The sequence below is a fragment of the Euleptes europaea genome, chromosome 1, assembly GCF_029931775.1.
Source record: "Euleptes europaea isolate rEulEur1 chromosome 1, rEulEur1.hap1, whole genome shotgun sequence".
Classification (NCBI taxonomy): Eukaryota; Metazoa; Chordata; class Lepidosauria; order Squamata; family Sphaerodactylidae; genus Euleptes; species Euleptes europaea.
Genome location: NC_079312.1, coordinates 73,639,026 through 73,659,348, shown reverse-complemented (window position 1 = coordinate 73,659,348; position 20,323 = coordinate 73,639,026). Strand labels below are relative to the sequence as shown.

The 20,323-nt window shown below is 42.0% G+C and overlaps 1 protein-coding gene across 1 annotated transcript in view; it reads left to right on the top strand.

Annotated features, from left to right (window-relative positions):
• The window catches only part of MAPKAPK3 (MAPK activated protein kinase 3), an 85,650-nt gene that overhangs the window by 55,741 nt on the left and 9,586 nt on the right, over positions 1-20,323 (top strand). Inside the window, exons 2-8 of the mRNA XM_056857344.1 lie at positions 7,868-8,007; positions 12,023-12,087; positions 15,200-15,279; positions 15,569-15,695; positions 15,916-15,991; positions 16,306-16,430; positions 18,271-18,356. Of these exons, the coding sequence (XP_056713322.1) occupies positions 7,868-8,007; positions 12,023-12,087; positions 15,200-15,279; positions 15,569-15,695; positions 15,916-15,991; positions 16,306-16,430; positions 18,271-18,356 (699 nt within the window). The remainder of the gene's footprint in view (positions 1-7,867; positions 8,008-12,022; positions 12,088-15,199; positions 15,280-15,568; positions 15,696-15,915; positions 15,992-16,305; positions 16,431-18,270; positions 18,357-20,323) is intronic.

The window sequence follows — 20,323 nt, the reverse complement described above, 5'->3', positions numbered from 1 at the left end:
ATATGAAAGATACACACGTGTTTCAAGCACTTCTTTTTCTGTCATAAAAAAATATTGTGAGAAATGATCATAACTCGAGAGAGAGACTGAGACTGTTCCTCTGCATCATTAGTCCCTTTCAAAAAGCAGCCCCAGTGCCTGCATTTGGAAACCAAAAGCAATTGTCTTCTAAAATGGCCATGAAACTAAGCATAAAGTGAACTTCCACTGAGGAATACCAGCAGAGTGTGATTTAAATCTATCCCTTAATCTCTAGGCCTTGAAAATCAAGCCTACTTCCATCTACATACTGTTCTTTGGCCATAATGTTGGGGAAATGGGGGGAAGTATTACGTACTAGACTGTATGCATGTAAAAAAGGAAGCATCCTGGAACAAAACTAGAACATCAGGGTTCAGGACAGAACTGTATTTTTTTCTGTTCACCTTCTTATTTACATATAGGAAAAGACAGTCCTTCAGATACCCCGGTCCAAAGCCATGTAGGGCTTTAAAGGTCAAAACCAACACCATAAATTGGGCTCAGGCATGGACTGGTAGCCAGTGTATATGCCCTGACCAGCAGTCTAGCCACAGCATTCTGCTCTAGCGGCAGTTTCTGAACATTCTTCAAAGGTAGACCCAAGTAGAGTACATTGCAATACATTGCAATAGTCCAGTCTAGATGTAACTAAAGCATGGATCACTGTGGCTAGATCTGACTGAACCAGGAATGAACGCAGCTGACACACCAGCCGAAGCTGTGCAAAAACACTCTGAACCACTGCAGCCACCTGATTCTCTGAAGTGACCTCAGTACTGAGTAGCATTCCCAAACCTGGCTTTTAAAGAGGAGTATAACCCCATCCAAAGAGAGATCTGAAGTTCCTGGTTTGCCTTTCTACTAACCCAGAGAACTTCTGTCTTGTCAGGATTAAGTTTCAGTTTGGTTCTCTCATCCAGCCCATTATGGACTCCAAGCACTGGTTCTTTCTCCTCGGGGTCGTAGTTGGGTCAGATCTTCCAGAGGCAGAATGGCAACAGTTAATGTTGCTGTATCAGATAAACTCAAATGAATACCACGATAAAGTCCCCATGAAACGTATTTATTTCTATAGTAATGTAATTCTTTGTTTAAACAGTTGGCATCAGCAGTACAGCAATGGAGTGGGGGATACTCCCAGCTGTGACTGTGCATACACAGGTACGGAAAGCAATCTGGTGAACGGGTTTGAGATGCTGGGGAACAACCTGAGCTGCCAGCCAAACAATAAATTCCATCGGACATGAGCTAAACTGGCGAGTGTTTGAGCATGCCTATTTTCAGAACTGTTCTAATGTTCATCTTGGCTTTTTGAACTAGAAAAAATATAAATTACACTTATTAACAAGTTCATTGTGAAGAAGGTGCTTTAATTTAAATCAAACACTCCCAAGGAAATCTGGAGACTTGCTCCTGTCCTTTGAACAGCTGTCACCTCAGTATTACAACAGAAATTCTTGTCACGAAAGAGCACCTGGGCTTGTGGCCAGGAGATGAGAGAGAGGCAGTGGTGCAGGAATCAGTATTTCAAAATGACAAAAGCCAGTATGTTGGTTATATTCTTTGTAAGAGGAGGAAAGAGTTTGGTAGTGAAGAACAGTATACCATTTTCACAAATATAACAGGAGATATAGAGCATCTTCTGTCGCTCAGAGCATCATTGTCAATGGTAATTTCTTTGTTTGAACCATGGGCTGAATAAAACAACATGGTAGAAATTTGGTTATCCTGATTGTAATTGGCCAACTGTGTATCAAAATAATTTGGATACTGTTTCTCTGCAATGAGGCAGAGAAAATGGCTTCTTTTTAACTGACCCCCTCCCCACCCCATCACTGGAGAAGACAGCACCAAGAAGAATCTTTTGAAGAACCTACAGTTTTAGAAAGTGAAGTGAAAGCTGCACTCAAAGCACTTGGGAGAAACAAATAACCAGGAGTAGATGGGATATCAATAGAGCTATTTAAACCCACAGAAACAGAGTCCATCAGATTCTTAACAAGAATATGCCAAAAAATACAGAAAACAAAACAATGGCCCACAGACTGAAAACACTCACTGAATTCCAATTCCAAAAAAGGGAGACATCAAAGCGTGCAACTATCTGACCATCACATTAATTTCTCACAGGGAGGGATAGCCTCCAGGTGGGACCTGGGGATCCCTCGGAATTACACCTCATCTCTAGACTACAGAGATTGGTTTCCCTGGAGAAAATGGATGCTTTGAAGGGTGGACTCTATGGCATTGTACCCCACTGAGGTCCCTGTCCTCCCCAGGCTCCATCCCTAAATTTCCAGGAGTTTCCCTACCTGGATCTGGCAACCCTACTCACACAAGTAAAGTGATGCTCAAAATCTTACAACAAAGCCAGTTACCATATATGGAACAAGAAATGTCAGATGTTTGAGCTGCATTAAGAAAAGGAAGAGGCACTGGAGATCATTCTGCAAATTTGCATTAGTTACTGGAGCAAATGAGAGAATGTCAGAAGAAAATCAGTTTGCGTTTCATAGATTACAGCAAAGCTTTTGATGGTGTCAATCATGAAAAGCTGTGGTTGGTTTTAAAAGAAATGGGTGTACCACAATGTCTGATTGTTTTGATGGGCAACCTATACTGTGGACAAGAGGCTACTGTTAGGACAGAATGTGGAGAAATAGAATGGTTTGCATTTGGCAAATATGTCAGACAAGGATGTATTTTATCTCCCTTTCTGTTCAATCTATATGCAGAACATCATAAGAAAAGCTGGGATTAGATTTAGATGAAGGAGGAGTGAAAATTGGCGGAAGGAACATTAACAATTTGAGATATGCCGATGATACTACATTATTGGCAGAAAATAGGGAAGACTTGAAATGACTCCTGATTAAAGTTAAAGGAAGAAGAGGCCAAGGCAGGATTATAGCTGAACATCAAGACAACAAAACTAATGACTATCAAGGAATTATACAATTTCCGGGTTGACAATGAAGAAATTGAAATCATTAAAGATTTTCTGTTCCTTGGCTCCATCATCAACCAAAAGGGAGACTGCAGCCAAGAAATCAGAAGGAGATTGAAACTAAGAAGGGCAGCCATGAAGAAGCTAGGAAAGATCCTTGTGTAAGGATGTGTCACTGGTGACCAAGATCAAGATAATTCATACCATGGTATTCCTCATCACTATCTGTGGGTGTGAAATTTGGACTGTGAAGAAAGCTGCCAGGACGAAAGTTGATTCATTTGAAATGTGGTGTTGGAGGAGAGATTTATGGATACCTTTGATTGCTAAAAAGACAAATCAGTGGGTTCTCGATCAGATCAAGCCTGAACTGTTCCTAGAAGCTAAAATGACCAAACTGAGGCTATCGTACTTCAGTCACATCATGAGAAGACAAGAGTCACTGGAAAAGACAATAATGCTAGGAAAAGTTGAAGGCAGCAGGAAAAGAGGAAGACCCAACATGAGATGGATTGATTCAGTCAAGGAAGCCACTGACCTCAGTTTGCAAGACCTGAGCAAGGCTGTTAACGATAGGATGTTTTGGAGGTCATTAATTCATAGGATCGCCATAAGTGAGAAGCAACTTGACAGCAGTTAACACACACAGAGAGAGAGACAGAAATAGTCTTCCCAGTAAAAGACAACATTTGTTGTTGATGACTTCAGCAGTCGTGCATTATTGCAAAGAGTGCTGGTAGACCTGACATATTCAGCTGTTTCCTCTGCAGAAATTGGTAGAATGAAAAACATCATCACCTGTTTGTTTTCTTCCCTTGGCACTGAGAATTTTACTTCATCTTCATGTCAAGAACTATTTTTACTTCATTTTACTTCATCTTCACACATCTTTGTGTAGTGGTGCACAGAAACAATGCGTGCTCTGCAGTTGTTCAAAGCCTATGAAGGTGAAACCTCCACTTACTTATAGTTTTATCTTCACCTCATTCGCACTGGGATCCTTTCCTTGAATCTTCAGATGGTTTTTCCTCATCTGTTACATGCTCAAACTTCACTAAGTCTTTGTGCACATAGTTAATATAGTAACATATGTCAGTGGCAAACTGAAGTACACATCTTGGAAATCACTTGTACTCTTGCTCTTCAAAGAACTGGGCAGCCTTCGGAAGCACTAATGCTCAGTCATTTATGAGTGAAGACTATATGAGTCAACAGTTGTATTTAACATATATTCCATCACATTTGGTCTTCAAGAATATGTCACATTAAGCGGCAGCCGAATTGGGTTACTATTCCTAGCCTTCTCATGAGTCGGTATTTGTAAAGGTATTTGAACAAGTGGTTGATTCTTCCATAACTAAGCTATGAGCCATCCTTTTCTTTCTGGTTTGCTTGCAAAGCTATTCTTTCAAGAATGTTCTTTTTATATATATAATTTTTTTATTTAAAATTTTCAAAACAAACAAACATAATCTCAATTATTCATATATATACAGTGTGAACAATCTTTCAGGGAGTTCGTTTTGAATTGATCACTCATGTCAACCTGGACATTTGTTTAATCAATAGTCTACCTGAATCTTTTGTCCATGTTTCCACTACTTTTCAAGCTATCTATCAAAGCAATACTTAACACAATTCATATGCCCCATTCTATACTTCACTTTTATTCTTCATCTGCTGCTCTAGCTTTCACAGTATTTCCGCTGCCTTAGCTTTCAAGGATTTTCTTATGTACTTTTTAAAATAACCATCACTGTATCACCTTTAGTCATTTAATCTCTGAGAGAGTAGTCCTACACACTCAGGTAATGTACAAGTCCGTAGCTTTAATTGGGCATTAAAAAGGATATAATTAATATATATTAAAATATATACCCTTATGTATTTATCAGAAACATATAGACCAATAGTATTGTCATTATTCCTGAAATTGCTAGTCCCTCATATCTGCGGAACCACCTCTCCCCCTACGCTCCACCGCAACACCCTCACTCATCAGAGCAGAGCCTTTTGCAAGTGCCAGCCTGCAAATGGGCAAAAGCAACAACTTCCCATGCATGTGCCTTCTCCTTTGTAGCCCCCACTTTATGGAATGGCCTGCCTGGTGAGGTCAGGAAGGCGTCCACTCTCCTGGTTTTCAACAGACTATGCAAAACTGCCTTGTTCAATATGACTTTTCTACAGAGGTAATAGGGCTGTACTGTACAACAAAATGGTTCAGAAAGATAGTAGGGTAAAGGGTTAGGGACTGTGGTCTGTGCTACTGTGTATAATTCATAGTGTCTGTTGCTGTTAGTGCGATCCTACTATGTAATTTTGGCATTGTTTAATATGTCATGTTAATACTTATGCTTTGCTTCAGCTCTGTTCAGATTTCTGGTTGGTTTCCAGAATTCCACAGTCTAAATCATGTTGCATTGTTTATTGGAAGTTGCACCCTGTAGATGGGATTGACTTACTCTGTGTAATCTGTCCTGAGTCCCAGTAAGAAAGGTGGACTGTAAATAAAATAAATGTCTGTCAAAGCTTTTTTTCAAACCTACGATTTTCCCTTTAAAGTCCTTTGATGCTTTCTCTGAACATAGTGTAGCAACTGTGTGCACTTCTGACTCCTTATGAAATGACATCAGTGCCCGGCACTGCTGGACTCTGACTCAGTTTGTACAGGCTACTATTTCCTTTACAGGGATTGTTGGGTGGGGGTTATGTGTCTTGCCAAGTCCTATGGTGAGCTGTTCATTTATTCTGCAGATTCTGTGTACATGTGTGTTTGTGTTCTCTATTGTCTTGAAGACTTGTTAATTTCAGGGTATATGACATCTGTGCCTTTTGCAGCCGTTCTTGGGACTACATGGAACTCCACATTGAACATGATGCTCCAAATAAGATTTTTTATCAGTGGCAAGAAAAATTACATTATTACTTAAAATGCCTTATGTACAAATCTGTTATTATAACTGAAAATGTCATTAATCATTTGAACATTCATCATATTTGTACATGTGAAGGTGTTTCTTCCAATTCTCATTTATATGTAACACTTTATATCTGGTCCTTCTACATTTCTTGTTCTTATCAGGTCATCTTACACTTAGTCTATCCTGTTAAATGTTGTAGTGCCATCTAATTCTGCTTCATCACACACTGCCAGTAACGTAGTGGACCATTTATTAAACCCGGGATTAACAAACTGTAGAACCACACAGTACCTCATTGAAGGGAGTAAGTTCATTTTTAATGGAGGGTGGCATTTCATTCAAACATTTCTTCTTTTATCATGGTTTCTTCTAGTCACATATCTAAAGTGTTATTAGTGGAATATCAAATAACATTCATAGGAACTGAGATATCCAAGTCTGCATTGAAGCCCCAATCTTCAAGGTAGCAAAGTTCATGAAGCCCAAAAAGGCAGCTCTGTAAGAGAAGGCCATCCTGCATCTGGTTAAGTCCTCATTTTGGCACGTTATTAATTAATTAGACCTTTAAGCAACAGACTCAGATTCTGAAAGACAGGATGGGGGTATTGTCGAAGGCTTTCACGGTCAGAGTTCATTGGTTCTTATAGGTTATCCGGGCTGTGTGACCGTGGTCTTGGTATTTTCTTTCCTGATGTCAACTGATGTCTTTAAGCATCAGTTAAACATGAATGGACTGATGTCTTTAAGCAGAATGTAAATAATTGCATGTTGACTTTGGTTAAAATGCTTTTCCAGTATCCTTTCTTTGTACGTGTGCATACCATTTTGTGTGGAGTTTTACCATTTAGAAATGTTTTGCTTTTTGACCTGAAGAAAGAAAGAGAATGATGTATCTGTCTGCACATATTATAACATGGTGTCTGTTAAAAACAGAAGCAGTTTTGTGGCCCTTAGGAATAAGTACGGTAAATGTTTTCATTTCTAATGTGTACCAAATATTGTTGTTTTCACATTACTGCAGGAAACAGGAAACATTCCCACCGTTTTGAAATATGAAGGGAATTAGGAATGCTTCCTTGAGAGCTGAAAGCTACCCGTGCTCAAGGAGTTTATGATTAGACCTGAAAGCTAATCTATGCGCTTTGATGGTGTGTGTTAGCTGGTGATGCCTCCAAATAAACTTGTTGCAGCACAGAGTGGGACTGAAGCATAAGAATGCAGGCAGTGACCCTTGGAATGCCTGGAGTTAGTTTAACATTCAGGAAGCACATTCATACAGTCACTGTGTATTTAAACAATCCTTAGTCACTTTAAGGCCCTGGAGTGCCCTTCGCACGCTCCAGTTTTAGTGTCCGCTAGAGTGCAAAGCAAACTTTCCATACATTATCTGGAGAGCCCAGACCTCTTGACTCCATTCAGACTAGGTGTTGATGCTGTCAATAGTGCTTTCCATTTCCATTCTTCATTACTAATGCTTTTAATCATTAGATCTCAGGGGATGAATCTATTGTTGGGGGAAAGGTCTGAGCTGAGGGTTCAGAACAAAGGCAATTCTTGTTATAATTTATTTAATGCCTGCTAGAGCAGAGATGAGAAACCTCCAATTTTCCTTGCTCCTGATTTAGATCCTACCCACATTTCTGCCTAATTGTGTCTGTAAGAGTCCTGTCCTGCCAGTTTGAGCAGCATATAGTGAGGTTGGGAACCCAAGATTGTGTCTAGTATATTTTGGCAGTTTACATGAGTAACCAAAGGCCAGAGCTAGTACCTTTATGGATTATTCCCAACTTGTTAGGTATGGTTGTATGAAATTGTCTGTTTCCAAGCTCAATCTGGTGTCTTGAATTGTTCTGTGGGAACCATGTGTCGAGCCACGTTTGTTCTCATAGTTGATAGGTTTCATGGTTCTTAGAATTACAAGGACAGAAGACAAGATGGGGTAGTTTGATAGTATTCCTCTTCCCTGTCCCCTTTCCAGCTCTTGTATGACAGTCCGAAAGCACGACAGGAGGTGGATCATCACTGGCGGGCTTCAAGCTGTCCACACATTGTCCATATCCTGGATGTTTATGAGAATATACACCATGGGAAGAGATGTCTCCTAATCATCATGGAATGGTATGGGCCAATTCATTCTTATCCATGTTTTGGTAAGAGCTCAATTGCGCAATAAAACAGCATACCTCTCTTGGAAACATTGGTGGATTGCCCATGATCCCCTAAAAAAATCTCACATTTCATTTTTTTAAAATGTCCTCTATAGTCATAAACCAGTGCTCAGAGGGAAGCAGCTTCATTGTGTGCCTCTCTATATATGCTGAGTATATACACTGTTCTCTATATTGCTTTTCTTTCACTGTACTCCAAATGGTATTAGCTGTTGGTGCCACAGATTGAAGGATGCCTCAGCAAAAGCAGCTATTATTTACTTTGCTCCCATGTTGATACTGCCCCTCAGTGGTCAGAGTCCATTCTGGGCATGGAGAAGCAATATCTTCCCTGATTTATTTCAGAAGCTTGCCCTCTTGTGAGCCTGATCACGCCAGTATACTTGGAGGGTAGATCCTGACTTGTGGCTGGTACTACCTGACCCGTTTCAGCTTTGATTCTAATTCACCTCCCAAGCAAGTAATGAGAATGGAGGAGCTGAGCCTACTGGAGGCAAAAACGACCTATTGGTTTGCATTGACCTTTCCTTAGGCCAGCTGAGCAACACAGATCATCCCACAGAAGCTTTCGGCTGAACAGCAGCCAGGAAAAACGGCATGTTCTAGTTCTGAGTTTCAAGTGTGTTCATTCTGAATATTTGAGATCCACTTATGAGCCAAACTGCACTTGTCCACAGCCTAGGCAGATCCCTCATCCCAAACACCTATATGGAAAATGCAGGTAAGCACATGATGTGTATGGACAGTCTAGTTTACTTGGCTAGTATAAAGTCCCACTCCACATCATACTGATTTCGCATAAATGCTGTTTTCCCCACTCTTAAGCATGTAAGAGGAAGTGTTGGAAGATTCTGTGCAGAAGTAAAAAAGCCACAGGCACTGTAAATTGTTTATTTGAGAAGTAGGTGCTCTATGCATTTCAATCAGGTGGTTTTACTCAAGGGCAGAATCTATATTTTGTTCTCATATTGTGACCAAAGAAATTATATGTAGCAAGACTTATTAAGGAATTACATCCTCACTCACATATTAACTTGCTGAAGAAACATTCTGCAGTCGTCCTATGAGAATGATAAACATACATTCTGACAAAAGAGTTTTAAGACACACAGGGCATCTACTTCTTGAACAACAAATCATTTACAGGACCTTCTGCTTTCGTATCTGCTGTTGATATGGCTTGCATGTTACAGAGACAGGCCCTTTGGAGGAATTTTGCAGAGGTTCCTGTACAGGGACGATCTGACATGATGAGTAAATGAATGTAGGTAGCACAATTTGCCTGCCATCCTGGTGTGCTTTCTGGAAAGTGGAGACGATGCAGAAGACAAAGTCGTTTGTGGTTTGATTAACACCCCCACTATAGCATATTCACAATGCAATCGGCAGCTGCCACTGGTCATCCACACCGTCAGAAGGACTGGTGTGGAGGGAAATATCTGACACATCAAAATCTGCAGTGATATAAGCAAGTTAAACTACTCAGTACTTCATCCTTGTTTTTAAGGCTGCCATTTTGTATACCAACCCTAAACATTTTTATCAGGATCACATTTTTTTCCAAGCACCTCTACCCCTTTGTGACCTATGACGAAGAGGCCTCACAGCATTTTATTGGGCCGGTTTTAAATTTTGCTTCATCAGTCATTTCTTTTTGCTGTTTCTGCTCTCCCCCCCTCATTTCTTCGCTCTTCCAGGATTTTGATGGTATCAGAGCTACAGGGATTGCTCTTAGCCTTCCTGCAACGCTGTCTGTTGTGTTCATTTCCAGTAGGGTCAACTAATAGCATGATTCAGCTGTCTCCGAAGAACCTGCCTGTGTATTAAATCACAGGCTTTAGAACTCATTGTGCCGCAGGCATCTAGTCACAAACAGGTGATTCATTTAGGCAGTAAACCTGCACACAGGCGACATAAAGCTCATTGACTTCAGTGGGATTTAGCTGAAATGTGAGTATTAGTCTCATCAGCCTTGTTTTTAAAAATATACATGAAATATAAAATAACTCTGTATTGACTTATTAGGGAAAGGCAGGTTATAATTATTTTTTTAATTTTTAAAGATCAGTCACCAAGCCAAACTAGGGTTGCCAGATCTCAACCAAGCATTTCTGCCTATTGTTTTTTAAAATGTTCCTAAAGAATGGCAGAGAATTCAGTCAGTGCACCTCCTGTTCTGCTCCTCTACCAGCCTCTTTACCACCCTCCTTCCCTTCTGCTAATAGGATGCAGGACTTTCATTTCGCTTCACAGGTAAGCAGGGCTGGGGAAGAGAGTTGTCAAAAGGACCAGTGAAGGAGCCGGGCCTGAGGGGCAGCAGTGGCATCCCCTCCTGCTGCAAAAGAACAAAGTCCTGATAAAAGCACTGAGAACGCACCTCTGTGTGCCTTTGCATGATGCACAGGTGGTGTTAAGCAGGCATTCCTGATCTTTTGTAATGCTCAGGAAAGGCGGTAGGGAAACAGAAATATCTAAGTCATGGGGAGCCCAAATCCTCCCCTGAGACTTGGGCTGACAGGCCTCCCACTATGGCAGGAGGTTTCCTGCTGGCAGCCGTATTTACCCTTCAGCGCTCAAAAAATAAAATAAAAAAGCGATGTCAGCTACATCACTACATCACTTCCAGGGAAAACCTGGAAGTTATGTAGGGTAGCCATAGACTTTCCGGTGATTCCTAGACCTACCGCACATCACTTCTGGGCTTTCCCTGAAAGTAATGTAGCAATATTGCACCCACACACACACATCCCCGCCCCTAATCCTCCCACTGGTTTCCAGGCTGGATCTGGCAACCCTTACTGATATCTTTATAGATCACAAGCACTTTAACTTGGGCCCAGAAGACTAAAGGAGACTACACAGAAACTCCAGTCCAATGTATTTTTGACCTCCCAGCTGAAAACCTTATTTAGACATCACAACTGTGGTGAGTGAAATTGTGTGTGAAAGGGGAGAACTTATATCCATCAGTTCACACGTCTGCTTGCTTATGCATGTACAGTGTTACCTGTTTAGAGTTGTACCTAAACAGCAGCCCAGCTTTTCCAGGATTGCTGATCACACAGTCAGCTCCATTCTGACATTCAACTGAGAATGTGGGGTTTAGGGTGTGGCCTGTCCCACGACCCCATTTTCATGGTTTCATCTTCTGAATAAGGCTCTTGTAATTTGAGTGGCTGTTCTCTGCATCAGCTGTCAACTCTCAGCATGCCACAAGGACAGTACTGTTCCATGGAATACATTAAATACGGATATTTCTGGATCTGCATCTGAAGGGTGTGCAAGGGAAGTGGCCACGTTGCTTTCCAGTACCATCCCAGGCTCTGAATATGAGTGAGCGGGGGAAATCAAATCAGTGAACAAATAATTCAGTAAATGCTCAGCCAAAAAAACCAAGCAAGATAGTTCTGAGAGTCAGCATGCTATAATGATTAAGAGCGGTGGTTTGGAGCAGTGTACTCTAATGTGGAGAACCGGGATTGATTCCCCACTCCTCCACATAAGCGGCGGAGGCTAATCTGGTAAACCAGGTTGATTTCCCCACTCCTACACATGAAGCCAGCTGGGTGACCTTGGACTAGTCACAGCTCTCTTAGAGCTCTCTCAGCCCCACCCACCTCACAGGGTGTCTGTTGTGGGGAAGGGAAGGGTGGGTGATTGTAAGCCACTTTCTTAAGTGGTAGAGAAAGTCAGCATATAAACCAACTCCTTTTTCTTCTTCTTTATTTCAGGTTTTAAACATTTGAACAACTAGTGGTAAAACTATTATTAAGTCTTTCGCGTCTGCTATCAGGTCACTGTAGAGGTTTACTAGTCACCTTTAAAAAACAATAAAACAAATATTAGAAACACATAGTAGATGTGTAGTGGAGAAATAGCAGTACCCATAAAACTGAACTGCTGAAATGGGGCGCCCTTTTGTGCCTGCATGTTGAGTCCTCTCTGTGTGTATCCTTTGTTCACAGCATGGAAGGAGGAGAACTGTTCAGCAGGATCCAAGAGCGTGGAGACCAAGCTTTCACAGAAAAAGGTAGAATGTAAAAAATAAGTGAGCTTGTTGTGTAGAAGAAAGAGGTAGGTGAGTGTGGAAGTAAAATAGAGAATCAGGCCATTACACACAGATCTGCTAATTTTTCCATATATTTGATAACATTCTCATTTTTTATTTTGCAGTTCTTTAACGCAAACCGATACATGTATATAAGAAAAGACTTCCAAATATGACCACCAAGGCCACTGTCCTACATCCTGGGTGGATGGAAAACAGGGAGAATATTTACAAAGTGGTTCTCACAGAGGTCCAGCATAACCTCTAGCATAGGGGAGGGGCTGTGCCTCAGTGTTAGAGCATCTGCTTGGCATGCAGAAGGTCCCAGGTTCAATCCCTGGCATCTCCAGTTAAGGAACCAGGCAAATAGGTGATGTGGAAGACCTCTGCCTGAGACCCTGGAGAGCCGCTGCCAGTCTGAGTAGACAATACTGACTTTGATGGACCAAGGGTCTGATTCAGTATAAGGCAGCTCCATGTGTTCATGAGTTTACAACCTTTCCCTTGCTGGCTGTGCTGTGATTGGTATGCCTCAGTGGAGTAAGGCAATTCACATCCAAAATAGGTCTTCTGCCCAAGATACACTCAGAAGGAAGGGATGGGTTACACCAGAGCTCTATGGGAGCCATTCAGCACATTACTGCTCACACGTATGCATTGCATAATTGTGGCCTGAAACTTTACTGAAAATTAAATACTTTGTTTCAGTATATTTTTCTTACGGTGCTGCTTATGGATAGATTATGTATAGATTATCTTTGGTGAGCGACTATTCAAACAATGTCAGTAGAAAAGAGCAAGAGTCCAGTAGCACCTTAAAGTCTAACAAAATTTCTGGTAGTGTATATTTTGCAGTTCTCTAATGCAAACTGATACATGTATATAAGAAAAGACTAATTTTGTTAGTCTTTAAGGTGCTACTAGACACTTGCTGTTTTCTACTGGTACTGACAGACTAACACAGCTACCCACCGTGATATATTAAAACAATGTGTTTAGGCTGTTGCAAGTTTCTGCCATTTTGAGTAAGATATCTTCTGAGCCAGGGAACTGAGGAGCAGGCATAGCTTAAGAAGAAAGGGGGGGCACAGTCGTTTGTAGGGCTGTTGGGGAAAAAAATTCGGTATAGTTCGGATTTGGCCAAATTCGGCCCGTCTGGATTCGGGATATACCGAAGTCCGAACTCCCCCGCTTCGGGTCCGTGCAATTCGGCGCGAATTCAAAGTTCGGGGAAAAAATTCGGCCGAATAAAGCCATTAAAAACACAACCGCGCCTTTCCGCGGCTCCAGGGGGGCATTTTGAAGGGTAGAGGTCCCAAACTTTCAGCGGAGCTTCAAAGGACCCTTCTTGCAAGACCCCCCAAGTTTTGTAAAGAGTGGGTCAGGGGGGGCTGAGATATGGGCCCCGAAAGGGGTCCCCCCCACTTTTAATGTGCATCTCTGAGCAGAGCTTGCCGCCCATGCACAAAGCTCCCAGCCCCGACAAACAGCTGAGAGCAAGGGCGGGGCAGGTGCTAAGAAGTTTGCAAAGCAACACAACTGCAAAGCAACACCCACAACTGCAACGCAACACCTTTGCAACCATGCAAAGCAACACCTGACACCTAGGAGTTTGCAAACCATGGAAAAAGAGGCAGCTAGCTATGCATAATGAGCAGGAGGGGGTGGAATTTCCCCTTTTGCATCGGACCCGGGACCAGGCAAATGCATTCTTTAAGTAACCATTTGAAAACCAGTTTTGAGCAAGCATCAAAATAGACCTAACCGATCTTATGAATGAGGGAAAACCTGAGGACACACAACTGAAGCCCCCCCTCAAACCAGGGAGAGGGGGCACACACACCCCAGGCAGAACGGGCGAAAGCCCCCTTTGGCTTCCCCCCCCCCACCCACAGAAACTGCTCCCTCCCCACACACACACAGACTCTGCTTCCCCCCCCACACACACACACACAGGAGAAAAATTATAGATTAAAGCCCCCAAATGGGTCTTACTGTGGCTGTCTTCTGTTCCATCAGGAGGGGCTGGGTGGACTGGGTAATCCAATATGATTCCATTTAAGCACGGAAGGTTTTGCCGCTCTGGAGATGCATACAGTATCGGGTGATCCATTAATCCCAATAGGGAAAAGGGGAAAGCCCATATCTCGGGACCCCCTGACCCAATGTTTACAAAACTTGGGGGGTCTCTTACAAAGGCTCATCTGAAGCTATGCTGAATGTTTGGGGGCTGCATCCCCAAAAATGCACCCCCTGCAGCCACGGAAAGAGAAAAGGGGGGAGCCCATATTTCTGCCCCCACTGAACCCATCTTTACAAAACTTGGGGGGTTTCTTAAGAAGGCTTGTCTGAAGCTATGCTGAAAGTTTGGGGGCTGCATCCCCAAAAAAGCGCCCCCTGCAGCCATGGAAATGGAAAAGGGGGGAGGGAAAAGGGGTGGAGCCCATATCTCGGGACCCCCTGACCCAATGTTTACAAAACTTGGGGGGTCTCTTAAGAAGGCTCGTCTGAAGCTCCACTGAAAGTTTGGGGTCTCTACCCCCAAAAATGTGCCCCCTGCAGCCACGGAAAGGAGAGAATGTGCACAAGCACCCCCCATGAGGATTTCTCTCACTCTCTCTCTCTCCCCGGCCCGGCCATGCAGCAGCTGATTCCTCCAGTACTCAATCCTGACTGATTGGCCAGAAGAAGACCCATCTTGGCCACCGATTGGCCAGGGGAGGAGAATGCTGCTTACTGACGGTTATGCTGCTTACTGACGCCCCGAATTTGCCGAATTTATTCGTGAACTCCCGAACTCGCTGAATTCGGCTCCCCCGGTTTCCCGCCATTTTTGAGTTCGGTTCGTCCCGAACTAAAAACCGCCGAATCAGGAAATTCGGCTGTTTTTCAGTTCGGGCCGAACTGAATCGACAGCCCTAGTTGTTTGCAAAACTACAACACAGTTGTTGAGGCTAATTTTAGTTTTCCCCTGTCTTGACACTAGCCCTGTAAACAAACAAGCTGGTTGCTAGTCACAAGCATTGCCTGGTTGCATATCTCTGAAGTACAGCGGGAATATTAATATGGCCTTTCTCTAAAATTATATTTCTAGAGGCTTCTGAAATAGTGAGAGACATCGGAACAGCCATCCAATATCTACATGCAATGAACATTGCCCATAGAGATGTTAAGGTGAGGCTTAAGTGAGAGAAGAAAAATGAGACCATAAAAGCAAAATGGCTGTGGTGACTTAGACTAGCCACATTGCTATACAAAAGACCTAAATGGTATCTGAAAATTCTATATATGACTATTACGAGCCAAATGTGTTTAAAAAGACAGAGCTAAGAAAGTGGAGTGTTTGCTTAAGTAGAGATCACCACATTTTAACTTACTGATAGTTTCTTCTGAGTGCCATACCTATCAGCGCAGAAGAATGGAACAGCTTTATGTTGTCTTTTTTCTCTTGACACCATTACAGCCAGAAAATCTCCTCTATACTTCTAAAGGGAAGGATGCAGTGCTCAAGCTTACAGACTTTGGGTTTGCCAAAGAGACAACCATACAGAACGCACTGCAGACCCCCTGTTACACCCCTTATTACGTAGGTGAGTCTGTCTCATGTCTGCCTTTCCATTTAGTAATTTTAAGGAGATGCGGGAGGGGGCATGAATGAATAAGGACCTTCTTGAACCAGTTTTAAATCTTGTTAAACTTCCCTTGTGTCTATTGAATTTATACTTGAATATTTAAAGCATATTTGTCAAGTCATCACCAATTACTGTTTTGGAAGAAAAAAAAACCTTCTGATAATTCTTCCCCATCCAGCCCCAGAAGTTCTTGGTCCTGAGAAGTATGACAAATCCTGTGACATGTGGTCTCTTGGTGTCATCATGTATATTCTGTAAGTGTGAAAGTGGGAGGGGGGAATAGATTAACAAAGCGCAGACCTTGATATGTCAGGTATGAGCAGGCACTTGCCTTATATCCCAGCCCACTCCCATTCCTGATTCCACTGGCACAGTAATGATATTTTCATTTATGCTACACTAAGAAAAATTAGTCACTGGGGGTTGTTACTCATTTCATCATAGGAATAGTTGGCAGTCATCTGTGATTCTGCATGGGACCCGGGTGGAGATGCAGCAATTGCCTACTTACCACAAGTTATTCTTCCTATGGCATTTTTCTTTTCTTTTTTCTTTTCTTTTTTTACAGCTTGTGTGGGTTCCCTCCATTCTACTCCAACACTGGCCAAGCCATCTCCCCAGGAATGAAGAGAAGAATTCGGATGGGGCAGTATGGATTTCCAAATCCTGAATGGTCAGAGGTATCTGACGAAGGTAAATAAATTGCTATGTGCTTCTAATAAACATGTATCCATGATGGATGAACGAGAGAAGCTTCTTTTCCAGAAACAAACATGCTACCTCTTTTATGTTGTGATCGTTGCAGCTTCCTAAAATTTTGTTTTCTTCAGGATTTTGTTTAACTACCTAGACACACACACCCCTAGACTGTAAGGAAATAAATATTTAATTCTTGACCTCTGAGAGAAGTCAAATCAACACTAAAATATCCAGAAAACCAGAATATGTAAAACAAAGCTACATTAAATTGTACTTCCCAAATACTTTTTTAAAACTTTAACCTCTGCTTTGAGGTCATGAAGCAGCTTAAAGAGGATGCTAACCCAGCAATAATGGAGACAGAAATGGGCTCTGTCTGTGTTGGGCTAGTGCGTCATCACTCCTTCTGGCGACTTAATACTGTTTTCTGCATGTCATGCCAGCGGATGGTTAGTTAACACTTCTACAGCAGCAGCTACTCTTACCAGATATGATGATGCCCAAAGCCATTTATTTATGTGAAACAGAGAGAGGAGGAAGCTTGTGTTAAGAATTATAAGTAGCTCATTGATGCTGTTTTGCCACCTCAGGGGCAATTTCGTTGGCACAGTCATATCCATCTGATAGTTACAGCTGATATATATATAACAAGAGGAACATACCTTACGTATCTGCCAGAGAAAATGAAGCAACTGCCTTGTCAGTCTGAGATGGTGCAGCTATGCCTGTCTTCCCTCAAACACCAGAAATCTATAAACTTTGAGCATGTTGACAGGTGGAAATCCCACCCTCCCAAGCACCCATGTAGGCTAGAATTTCCAGTTCCCTTGGGAGGAATGGAAATTTCAACCCATTTTAGGGTTGTCTACCAGGTAGCGCATGTCCCCATCTGTCAATAGGGAGGTTGTTTTTAACAGTCTTTGAAATGCACACATCTTTAAAAGGCAGAGAAAATTGAGTGAAGCAAAAAACGTGCATTAGAGCTTTCTCCTCCCTCTGGGACATCTGTAGCAGTAATAGATTATAAATTAGCCATGAAGTGTCCATCGGTGTAATCATTGTTAGTAATAAGACTCCTTGCATCAGTGTTGCCGAGCCAGAACCAAGAAGTGGATTCCAGGTATGCATTAGTAGGAGATTCAGCTATGATATATCCACAATCAGAAGCAAGCGCTCCAAGGAATTATTTTATAGGCATAAATCAGTATGCCATGGTCTCAGCAGGAATTCAGAAGCATGAGCATTCTTAAATTCACATCTCCAGTAATGTGTAGCATCTAAATCAGGCTACATTGTATTTCAGTGACTCAAAAGATTCAAACAATATTAGAAATTTCAACAATATTTCTGAAACCGCATATGTCAGCCATTAAGCGCTTATGTTTTATGGGGCTAGGAGCTGCAGACACTTGACGATAGATGGTAGCTAAGATATGAACTGTTTTGACCTATAGTCCTAGGCAAACTTAGACAGAAGCAAGTCCCATTGAACCTAGTGAAACTTCTGAGTAAACCTGATTAGGAATGGGCTGTCAAACATTGATCTAGGATGACTCATTACAGCTGCAAACGAGAAATGTTTTACAGTCAGTATATTTCATTCTTTTTCTCCTCCTTCACCGCTTTCCTGCCCTTTTAAGCTCATCTTTAAATAGGACTGTATGCATATTCTATAGTCATGTGTAGGTGTCAAGATTTTTCTACCTTGAATGCTGGTTTTAAACAAAAAAGTATATGGTGGTCAACAGTTTTTATTAATTTTTCGAGGTTTTGTCCTCTTGTCTGAACTTTACAGGCTTTTGTCATCTATGTTGGACTCTTTTTTCCCCCCCAGCTAAGCAGCTAATTCGTCTGTTGTTGAAGACGGATCCAACTGAGCGGATGACAATTTCTCAGTTTATGAATCACCCCTGGATTAATGTAGGTCCTGCACAATCACTCCAGTGTTTTTTTTATTAAAGTGGGTGGAGCCCTTTCACTTTTAGAACAGTAAGATGTTGGCTGCCTGCCATGGTAAGAACGAATTTAACCATGAGTCTGCCTTGTGAAGAATGGCTTGAACATACAAACATATAATTTTCCCACCGGAGTGTGAGGGAACATTTTTGAGGGGGGAAAGGGTTCCATGAGTGGCAGTTGACTACAGTACACCCCCACCCTAACTGTTCTCATCTAGCATTTGCTGTTCATTGCACTGTACACACACCCTCCTTCCTTCACTTATAAAAAGTCATGTTACCTCATCAGTGTAGGATTTGTGGAGCACTATTATTAGACATCTGAGGCACCATCGTGCTGAACCGTGTTGATATGAATAGAGAACCTACTGCATTGAGGGCGTTCTCAGTCTTTGGCACAGATCTAAAAATGCCAGGCATAGGGGGTGGGGGGGAGGTTTAAGTGCAGCGTGCTGAGAAAATAACACCAGAGGCTGGTTTTAATGATGATGCTAACTGAGAGGCCATGGCAATCCTGAACTGGTGTTACTCCTTCCTCATCTTCAGCGAAATGTCTCTTACGCACACTCACACCCCATGAAGTAGAATTCTTTGCCTCAGGCAGAAGGAAGCCTTTGCTAAGGCATAAAATCTAAAATGTTTCAGGGTGTATCTGTTGTGTATTTCCATACAGGAATCACTAGCTTTCTGTATTAATTTTGTTTGCTAAGGCTCTGAACGTTTACATTAAATATTTGAAATTTTTCATTTTTAAAAGCTGCAGAGAAAATGAAATAGGTTAAATTTCCCTAAATAATCCATAAAGAACAACACTGCCGCTGACAGGCATGTTTTTGTTGTTTGAGAGGGTGTGGCAGCCTCCCAATAGCTGTTGGTCCTCTGGCCAGTGACCAAGGCCAAGGGGTCCTTCCCGTCAGTAACCATTTCTTGTCCACACTAAAGTAATCCCTTCTGTTCACCTTTTCACTCCTCTCAAGTCTCTGAAGTTCAGTACTGTTGTTGTATGGGCTGTCCTTTCCTTTAAGCTGCACACTGATTTAGTAATGTCAAAAGATTTAATCAGCTTACAGTGCAATTGCTTTCATTCATAAACCAGCAAAGGTTCTTTAAAAACAAAGAATGTTTGCCTCACAAAGTAACCATCGCTGTTCATTTTTGGTAGGCATGGAAACGTTGACCAAAAAACTTTCCCTGGGTGACAGATAATTGGTTACTTGATGTATACTTAAAGTTTATAAAGACTATAGATAAGCACCTTGCTTCATACCAAAATCAAAATGAGACTACTTTGAGTGTTAGTAAGTCTGTGTTGCATGGATAGTTAAATAAGCATAAATTGCCTTCTATAGAGGTGTGCATATGCACTTTGTCAATTGAGTGGTTTATAGCAAAGCTTCAGATGCTTGGTTCCAAAGATCTCCCTTTTGCCAAAGAGCAAAATTAGGTGGCCATTGCTGGAATGATGCTGCAGAGCAAAATATGTCGGAGTGCAGGTCTCCCTGTTCCTAGTCCGACTCAAACCTCTACACCACACATTTCTCAGCATCAAGATGCATTTTCAGTTTCCTTGATTTCATGTTCCGTGATGACAAGTTAGCACAGAAGAGTAGGGAGATAGCACGGCTTGGCAAAATAATGGCAAAACGTATCTTTGTTTCATTTCAAATGGAAAAGAGCTGAGTAATAAACACAGCAGAATGAAGGAACCTACATTGTTGCTGTTTGTTTTAGGCTGTTAAGGTGCCATGAAGATAATTGGATAGAAAGACAGTGTTGTATAAATATTTAAATAAATCATAACCAGGTTTCTGTGGATTACATATTTTGCCACGGAGCAGCCAACTGTCTGAATTGCCAAAGAGAACCAAGGGCAAAGCCCCCCACCAAAGTAGCTCAGTTTACATGCAGAGGAAGAGCAAAAGAAGCTCA